This window comes from Mixophyes fleayi, chromosome 11 (assembly GCF_038048845.1).
Source record: "Mixophyes fleayi isolate aMixFle1 chromosome 11, aMixFle1.hap1, whole genome shotgun sequence".
NCBI lineage: Eukaryota > Metazoa > Chordata > Amphibia > Anura > Limnodynastidae > Mixophyes > Mixophyes fleayi.
Genome location: NC_134412.1, coordinates 61,794,188 through 61,804,309, shown reverse-complemented (window position 1 = coordinate 61,804,309; position 10,122 = coordinate 61,794,188). Strand labels below are relative to the sequence as shown.

General features: G+C 40.9%; 1 protein-coding gene across 3 annotated transcripts in view; it reads right to left on the bottom strand.

Moving 5' to 3' along the window:
- Nucleotides 1–756: 756 nt before the first annotated feature.
- Nucleotides 757–10,122, bottom strand: part of LAYN (layilin) — a 31,677-nt gene continuing 22,311 nt past the window's right edge. For all 3 annotated transcript variants that reach the window (XM_075190022.1, XM_075190023.1, XM_075190024.1), the window contains 3 exons: nucleotides 6,855–6,929; nucleotides 4,641–4,737; nucleotides 757–1,651 (listed from right to left, as the gene is read on the bottom strand). In XM_075190022.1, coding sequence (XP_075046123.1) covers nucleotides 1,288–1,651; nucleotides 4,641–4,737; nucleotides 6,855–6,929 — 536 coding nt within the window. In that variant the 3' untranslated portion in view covers nucleotides 757–1,287. The remainder of the gene's footprint in view (nucleotides 1,652–4,640; nucleotides 4,738–6,854; nucleotides 6,930–10,122) is intronic.

Genomic DNA, 10,122 nt, shown 5'->3' with positions numbered 1-10,122 from the left:
CTTCATCATATTACCCCCCTCTATCACTCTGCTCCCCCTCCTTCATCACATTGCTTCCCCTCCTTCATCACACTGATCCCCCCCTTCATCACTGTGCCCCCTTCTTCACTACACTGTGCCCATCTCTTCTTCACCACACTGTCCCGCTTTCTTCTTCATGACACTGTGCCGCCTTCTTCATCACCACATTGTTCCCTATTGCTATTGCCTTCTTTTTTCAGTCTTCTTCTCTTCTATCATCGGCTCCTCTCAGCGTGGTTACCCACTGATAGTGCTGATGACATCACGCCCGACAATCAGTGAGAAGGAGGTAGCAGGGTGCCGGTAAGTAATGATAAGGGGAGCAAAAGCCCCGATGCCCCCCCCAATCCGCCACTACCTGCAATGTAATAATAGCCATTGTTGGTTTTCCTGCATAGGTGGCATTAGGTATAAACTAATATTTAACACAGAGCATTTGCTAAGAAATTGTAACAGAGGATAAGCAGACGCCCAATAAAAAGTATACTTGTAAATAATATATCTCCTCCTGTCCTATCTCGGATGAGTGAAAACCTGCAAAAATGGGCAATAACCCTCCTTATGTTTAAACAATGCTTAATTGTCTTAAAGCAAACATAATAAATGCATGATTATGTTTACAATAAACAAATAATATATATTAATATATAATAATACATTATCTAATATAGAATAAAAATACAAATAGTATTTTATATTATGTAACATATAATTACATTAATAATAATGTAAACATAAATGCAATTGATTCATCATACATTTTTACATGTATATAAGCAATTGTTTGAGAACAGCGAGATGCATTCAAATAAGGCTGCATGGGAAGCTATTTTGCATGTCTGGAGACTTCATTGGAGGTAGCGTGTTCCACTGGTTCAGCTCATCAAGGGAAGAACGTGCAAAACTAATCACAAGAACCGTGCTGTTAGCAGTTTTTGAAGACAGTAGTTGGTAAAACAATCTTGCAGTTTCTTTGTCTACAGTGGCATCTAGTGGTGAAATGAGTAATTGCAGGTGAGAAATCCAATGTACCAAATAACAATAAACGGTGCGAGTTGTGACTCGCACATGACATAAAAAACAATCCCGATTTTTTGCAAATCCATTTTAGGAAGTACTTTTGTGATGTACATTTCATTGATGTATTTATGCCACGTAATAACTGCAGAAACTTAGGCAGTCAGTATAATTATACTGTTATGGAAAACATTGTCTGCATTTATTCTTTTATCTTTGTGCATTTGTCCCATCATTATTTTTTTTTATTTAATAGCCATAGATTTCATTCTCTACCCAGCCTGACTCTGTGCTTCTCCCATACTTGTCACTACACAGCTCATATAGTTCATTAGTAACAAATCCGCTCTCTGTGCTGGCTAGCGTAACAAATCCACTCTCTGAATGATTTCCTCCCATATTATCATATTCTCCTGAGAGGTTGTCAGGAGGTAAAGTCTCCCTTGAAGTGAGTCGAAATGAGCTATTGCGAATATTTGGTCTTGTTCCTGCTAAATCCGCATCAGTCTGCCTCTTGATGACATTGTAGATCTCCAGATTTGGACTGTTCCGTCGGTTTGGGGCCATCCAGAAGCCGGGTTCCTTGACAGACGCTTCACTTCTCTCTTGTTTCCTTAAGGAACATTAAATATTTCCTAATTAAACTTAATATGAAATGGTAAATACAAACAAAAACTACACACAATTTGGGCGCGAAATATGACCTTCAAGTGTATACCAGCAGCACCACTAATAGGTTTCCAACCTACAACTAAAACCAAATGTGCAGAAAAATAGGAGCACTCGGTATAATACTTCAAAACTGTTTAATATACAGATTAGCATACATATAAAACAACGTGAATATGGCCATAGACACCAGAGAGTAAAAAATAGCACATATCTAATATACATATAATGTGAAATTCCTCATATGGGAAAAATGGTATTAGTATTAAAAAACAAATCTCAGCACTAGAAATAGATGTTTTAGCGGGGCTTATAAATATATATATATATATATATATATATATATATATATATATATATATATATATATCAGGCTCACAATTGTTAAAAATAAAGCACATATGGAACATATAGCATGATGTATCACCACAGTCCGTGTGTATTCCAGGCTGGATTATTTTTAACAATTGTGAGTCTGATATACCGTATTTCCCCAAGTATATGACGCACCCATGTATAAGACGCACCTTAATTTTGGGGCCCAAAATGAAAAAAAAAAAGCTTCCTGAGACAACTGGGGTCTCCCACTGCCGGCTGGTTTTCCTGCGCCATCTCATGCTCTGAGCGCCTATCACGGCAATTGTGGGCTGTTTCCGGTGGAGACCAGGGGCTGGAGTTGGAACAGCCCAGCGGACCCGCTACTTCCGGTTAAGCGGCGGGACTTCCGGCGGGGACACGCAGTTCATACAGCCAGCGGGGACTCCTCTCTCCTCTCACATCCAGGTGCCGACTTCTTCATTGAGGTAAGTAAGACTTGCAGTGTATAAGACCCAAAATTTGGGGGGAAAAGGTGCGTCTTATACATGGGGAAATACGGTATATATAAGCCCCGCTAATACATCTATTTCTAGTGCTGAGATTTGTTTTTTAATACTAATACCATTTTTCCCTTATGAGGAATTTCACGTTATATGTATATTAGATATGAGCTATTTTTTACTCTCTGGTGTCTCTATGGCCATATTCATGTTGTTTTATATGTATGCTAATCTGTATATGAAACAGTTTTGAAGTGTTATACCGAGCGCACCTATTTTTCTGCACATTTAGGACCTCATTTGGAGTCGGACGCAAAGTCCGTTTTAGGCGCATCTAACGAAAAAACACTATCACGCATGTGCAGAAAGCACTAAATCCGCCTGCATCTTGGACGCAATTAACACTTGCAACAGCTTGTGACTCACTACGAGAGAATGGGAGGAACGCGGAATTAGGAAGGCGTGACCATGTAAATACATCCTAGTCACAGTGAGGAGCAGATGCAACACACGTCAAAACAGGGCTAAAGCTGTGCGGCAGGAATTAGGTGGAGCAAGCAGTTAGCTAGCTGCAGGAACTCCTCGCAGCTCCATAGGGTATTAAGAGTGGGACGCAACTGGGGTTGTTTGCTACTCGTAATACCCTACCAAGCTGCGGCACACTCCCAGTCCTACACTTCTTAAACGAACTTTACGTCCTGCTCTAAATGAGGTCCTTAATATGAAATGATCATCGAATGATTACCTAACATTTCAAGCGTGTTTATCAGAAATTGTCTACCATAAAAACGTAACATCTCGCTAGTATGTCTTATAGAAAGAGGTGCAAACTTAGTAGTAGACTAGTATGTCTGTTTGCCCCTTTGTAGAGGCTCCATCACTGTTACCCCTATCATGTAATTTAAACAGAAATATGGACTCCTCCTAATTGACAAATCTATCTATGAAAGCTCAGAGCTCCTTTTGCCAGTGACAACACCCAATAGGGTTCATCAGTTTTCTAGAAAATAGAATATTGCAGTTAAATATTTCCATTGAGAAAGTGGGAAATCCTAAGAGCCCTATTGTAGCTGTCTATGTGAAGGTATGTGGGTACATTCTACATGGACAGCAACAGAGACAATTAGAGGTTATGCAGTTTCATGAAATAAAACGTGTATACATTTGAACTGTGTCAGACTTTCATTAAAATTGTATAGATCTGCAGAACTAATAATTTCTATATATTGTTGGATACACTTCTTTGAAAAGTGTTTTCTCATGTAATGCAATTAAAATAAGAATGTATCAGCCTCTATATGCAACAAAAAGAACATCATAACTGCCACCACCTTCCTCCTAAACAAATTGCTCAGGTAAAGAAATGTCCTGATCATTATGGTGTAATTACCCCCAGTCACTACGGGGTACAGTGGACCCCCCCCCCCCCCCTATATTATGAAAAATAGGGTAACAGCTCTGTTTATTTACCACATAATTGAGAAGTTGCTTATTGCATCATACCACATTTCTGTGAAAGACGACCCCTCCTTCCAAGTCAGTGACTTTGATCAACAAAAAACCTGTCCCGTCAGCAGCAATGTATGCTAAAGGAGACTTTAATCTCATTCACCTGTTTATATATGACACTTAAATAAAAACAGGCAATAATGTTGAACATCTCCATTGTCACAGACTGTGTTTTGTGCCCAGTATATATAGTACAGGGCGATAGCAGATGATCTCTTGAACCTGATTATTGCAGCTCTCAGTCAGCAAAAGATGAATCTACAGAACTTATGTAAGTTAATATAAAAAGCCAATTTTATTACTTTCACAAGAATCCATTAAGTTTGAACACAGTCAGGGGAGGGCTGATAAATGTTAGCCCGGAGGGCAAGACTCAAATCTGCAGCCTATTTTAAAGGAAAAAAATGCAGATGGCCCAGTGACCCAGGTCAAGGTAGCCCACTATGAGACCGCCCAGGGGCAGATGTCCCCCTGCCCCCCAGCCCAGCCTGCCCCTGAACACATGTGGTATTTTTTGCATTTTGTCCTTCTTAAAAGTTGCACTATTAACATTCTATACATTTCTGTTTGACAGTCACAGCAAAGAGATCTTTCCGTAAAACTTGCCTTCTCTCTATGATACAGCAACACAATACTCCGATGAAGATCAACAAGAGCGTCAGCAATGGGATTGTCGCAATAAGAATAAAATGTAGATAGGTCTCTGAAATGACAAAGACAAATGAATTCATTCAGGTGTATCTGCCACGGACATACAGTGTTGGAAGCCATTTGTATGCACTGATGAAAATGTAGCCTATATATTATTTATTAATATAGCACCACAATATTACACAGCGCTGTAATTTGAGTTTCTCTACTACACAAACACCCACACTGGGTTACATTGTTGTCAGCAGCCAATTAACTTACCAGTAAGTTTTTGGACTTTGGGAAGAAACTGGAGCTCCTGAAATAAACCCACACAAACACGGGGATAACATACACACTTCACACCGTTAGGGTAATTGAATTCATGTCCCAGCTCTTTGAGACAGCGATGGTAACCACTGTGTCACCGTGCCGTCCATTGACTATGAACTAGTAGCTTATGACTGGCCAGAGGCCCATGCTGACCCCTGTCCACCACCAAAAGCACCTACAATGGGCACGTGAGTGCCAGAACTGGATCATGAAGCAATAGAAGAAGGAACATGACAAAGAGTTCAAGGTGTTGACTTGGCCTCCAAATTCCCCAGATCTCAATCTTATTGAGCATCTGTGGGATGTGCTGGAAAACTTACAGGACTTAAAGGATCTGCTGCTAACGTCTTGGTGCCATATACCACAGGACACCTTCAGAGGTCTTGTGGACAGGCCCCATAGAGGGGAGGCTAGGGGAGAAATGTCCCTGTGCCTCTGACAGCAGGTGGACTCAAAATTGTCCAACTCATTGTTTTTGTGTTCTGACATATATATTAATGTGTATGTATGTATGTATGTATGTATGTATGTATGTATGTATGTATGTATGTATGTGTGTATGTGTGTATGTATGTATGTATGTATGTATGTATGTATGTATGTATGTATGTGTGTACATATATATATATATACTTGTACATATATATATATATATCCATTTGCTAACTTGGGAATTTCCAAGTAATAAAAGTTCAAACCTAGCACCTAAACATGTAAAATTAGCAAATTAGCATAACGTGCAGTGCTGCATGTACTATTTACTCTCTCTGTGCATGATGCATCTATCCGCACAGACACATGAATTTCAGATTTGCTGGGGTGAGTGACTCGCAAATTCGCAAGGGAATAGTCTGTTTATAATTAGGAAACTGGACGGGACTGTTTGATGTTCAAGACTTACTCAAGGAATTGCAGACTTGGCGTGTTAGGTAAGTTCATTTTATCATTTTCTTCTTATTACAATGTTCATGCTTGTATAGATTCAACAGGTTTTGTTTTTGTTAATACAATTCAGTGTTCTGAAGAAAGTAAAAAACTGTCATCGCTCAACTATTGGGCAAAAGCGATTGAATGGACTGGCCGTGCTCAATATTAACTGACATAGCACAAAAGTTGGATTTTTTCCAAATTGATTGCTGCACTTGCAGAAATAAAAGTCAGGAAAGCACTTTTAATTTGAAATCTCCAATATTCCAGTACATCAGTATATGTATACAGTATTTTATTTGTAAATTTAAGATAAGCATTAAGAAAGAGAGGGTGGGGGGGTCTCTTAATTTGAGTTTTCCTGGGCCTCTTTGCCCCTCTGCAAGGGCCTGCTTGTGGAGTCCATGCCTCGACGGGTCAGAGCTGTTTTGGGACACAAGGGAAACCTACACAGTATTAGGTAGGTGGTTTTACTGTTGTGGCTGATTGGTTTATACGTCTGGCTTTGAATGGCTTTTAGTCTTAGGGCTAGATTTACTAAGCTGCGGGTTTGAAAAAGTGGGGATGTTGCCTATGGCAACCAATCAGATTCTAGCTTTCATTTATTTAGTACCTTCTACAAAATGACAGCTAGAATCTGATTGGTTGCTATAGGCAACATCTCCACTTTTTCAAACCCGCAGCTTAGTAAATCTAGCCCTTAAGCCATAATGATATAAATTAGACTGATAAATGGGATACATGGATTTGTAGAAAAAAACTGCACTGTTCCTATAAAAACAGTAGATTTGTGTCTGCGTGAAGAGCTGGACTGTACATATAATTAAAGTGACAGGGACAAGTATTGTATTTTAGCATCATTCACTCTCGTCAGACCCTCTATTTATTGTCACCATTGGCCGTTCTCTCAGTCAAGGTTAATATACAAACCTTCTGCTTCTTTGGCTGTATCACTGGCGTTCTTTATGGATACTTCTGGTTGTCTGGTGGAAACTGATCCAACATCTTAAAAATAATAATAATAATAATAAAAATAATAAAGTTAATAATAATAATAATAATAATAATAATAATAATAATAATAATAATATAACACTACTTTAACAATATTAAAACATAGTGACAATTTGTAAACAATGTAACTAGCTAAAGTGCTTTTAAAAGATTTCTCCACAGACTCCACCTAACAGCAACATCCTTTAATAACCCACCCCCCTAGTAATATAAATGAGATAATCCTATGTGTGTGGATCCTGGCACCTGTATTGCTCATTTTATTCACAGAGTGCCGCACCTGGGTACGCCACAGAGTTCCGCACCTGGGTACGCCACAGAGTGCCGCACCTGGGTACGCCACAGAGTGCCGCACCTGGGTACGCCACAGAGTGCCGCACCTGGGTACGCCACAGAGTGCCGCACCTGGGTACGCCACAGAGTTCCGCACATGGGTACGCCACAGAGCTCCGCACCTGGGTACGCCACAGAGTTCCGCACCTGGGTACGCCACAGAGTTCCGCACCTGGGTACGCCACAGAGTTCCGCACCTGGGTACGCCACAGAGTTCCGCACCTGGGTACGCCACAGAGTGCCGCACCTGGGTACGCCACAGAGTTCCGCACCTGGGTACGCCACAGAGTGCCGCACCTGGGTACGCCACAGAGTGCCGCACCTGGGTACGCCACAGAGTTCCGCACCTGGGTACGCCACAGAGTTCCGCACCTGTGTATGCCACAGAGTTTTGCACCTGGGTACGCCACAGACTGCTTGCACCTGGGTACACCACAGAGTGCCGCACCTGAGTACGCCACAGAGCGCCGCACCTGAGTACGCCACAGAGCGCCGCACCTGGGTACGCCACAGAGCGCCGCACCTGGGAACAGCACGGAATTATATGGCTGGAGGGAGACGAGGTTTGTTTTGGAAATGAATGCACCTAGATGGATATCACCTTTAAAATTGGGTATTTAATATGTTCTTACTGCTATAGCTGTGACGTTAAATTATAAATGCACATTTCTAAGTTTTGAAATGTCAAATACTATACGCTATGTTGTAATTTTAAGATTGGAAAAATCGGAGTCCTAACACACAGCAACCAGCCAGATATTAGCTTTGATTATTCAAATGCAATTTAAACAGATGAAAGGGAAAGTATAATTTGTAGCTGTGGGGTATGGTTACCAAATGGGCCAGGTAAGCTAGATATATATGATTTACAAATATTGAATGCCATCATTGCAATTAGTTTACATGCATGCTGTATACATGTGATTTAATAGCAGTGAGGCCATGTATGTGCATGTTTCTGGATTTAGATGACTGATCTAGTTACCCTAGCACATTTACAGACATGCCAACATGACCCATTTCATAAGGAATACATTTGTTCAATTTGGTACTTCTCACTAAGAGGCCTATTTATTAAGCCATAAACCATGTGAAACAGCTTTTTCCGCATGGTTTGGGCATGTTTAAGCAACCTATCTATCTAACGAAAGCCTAACGCAGTAGATATCATTGGTATCTACTGTATTAGGCTAACTTTTACATTATACTGCAGTCCTCGTAATTTTCAATGGGGACTGCCAACTTAACAAGCTCCAAACAGCCTAGCTTTTATATTAGCCATATTTTAGCCTTAGGTCGCTCATGTACAAAACCACTGTGTGATAATAACTGGAGGGGAGAGACAGACTGCCGCAGTTTTAAAGGTAATTAAAGTCATTGCCGGGCAGCCTCCTCTCGGATGCACTGTCCTGGGATGATTTTTCTATAAATTTATCCAAAAGTCCTCGTTACGTTGAAAGATGATAATTAACGGGAAAAAACCCGTTAATTATTAAATAGGCCGAAACTTTAATCATTCCTGCCCAGCATATATAGCAAATCAGGTGTTTCTCTGTGTTACCTGAATCAGAGAATTGCTTCTCTGCATTGAATGACACAGTACATCTATAGTGGTTTAAGACAGGTCTATGGAAGCACGGCGGACAACTTGCAGTGTGCTCAATTTAAATATGATTCAGTAATAAAAGAGTCTGGTTAATACTTTAGTTACAAATTGGTAGTACATGGAGATGTTGGGGGCATACTTGCCTACTCTCCCAGAATTGCAGGGAACCCTCCTGGACTCCAGGGAGAGTAGGCCACCCTCACTGATCCCGCCTCACTTCCTTGTGAACTGGGTGGGCCCTTAATGATGCGACTCGTGCCATCGGGCCCTGTCACCGCTACACATACATACAGTTGGCATCACTGCCCAGTGGTTTATCGTGTCATCATGGCCCCGCCCCCCACTTCCCGGAGGGAAGTTAAAAAATGTTGGGGGTGAATTACAAACAGTGTAAGAGTACAAATGTGAAGAAACATCCATACAGTCAGATGCTTGCTTTCATTGTCCTCCCAGAATTTCCAAATGAAAAGTTGGGTCAAAGTATACCACACCCCCCTATTGTGGATTGGTTGCTAAATGTTACTGCAGATTTGCCTTATAATAGTAAAGCACTACCATTTAGCAGCCATGTAAAACTAGACACATATTAAATATACACTATATATACAAAAGTATTTGGCCACACCTGTTAATTATTGAATTGAGGTGTTTCAATCAGGCCTGTTGCCAAATGTGTATATAATCAAACACCTAGCCATGTAGTCTCCATTTGCAAACATTTGTGATACAAAATGGGTCGTTCTGAAGAGCTTTGTGACTTCAAGCATGGTAATGTGATACGATGCCGCCTTTGCAGTAAGACAGTTCATGAAATTTCATCCCTGCTGGATATGCCATTGTCAACTGCAAGTGATATTATTCGAAAGTGGAAGCATTTAGTTACAACATCAACTCAACCATAAAGCGGAATACCAAGTAAAATCACAGAGCGGGTGTAACGATACTGGTGGTATTATCTGAAGCCCAATAGCCGAGTAGATATCCAGCGAGTAGTCAGACATTTGCCAGTTTGGTACACAAGCGGGTAGTCAGACATTTGCCAGGTCGGTACACAAGCAGGTAGTCAGATGCAAAGAAGTGTAGCAAATAGCAGGAGCTGAGCAAGCAGAATACACAAGCACATGTCTGATCCAGGAAGTGCCTATTATAGGCCCAAACAGAAAACAGAATCGAAGATGGTTTCTCCTTGATGCCATTCTGGCCATCTTGGATAAGGGCAAGTTACAAATACAGAGACCTCTAGTG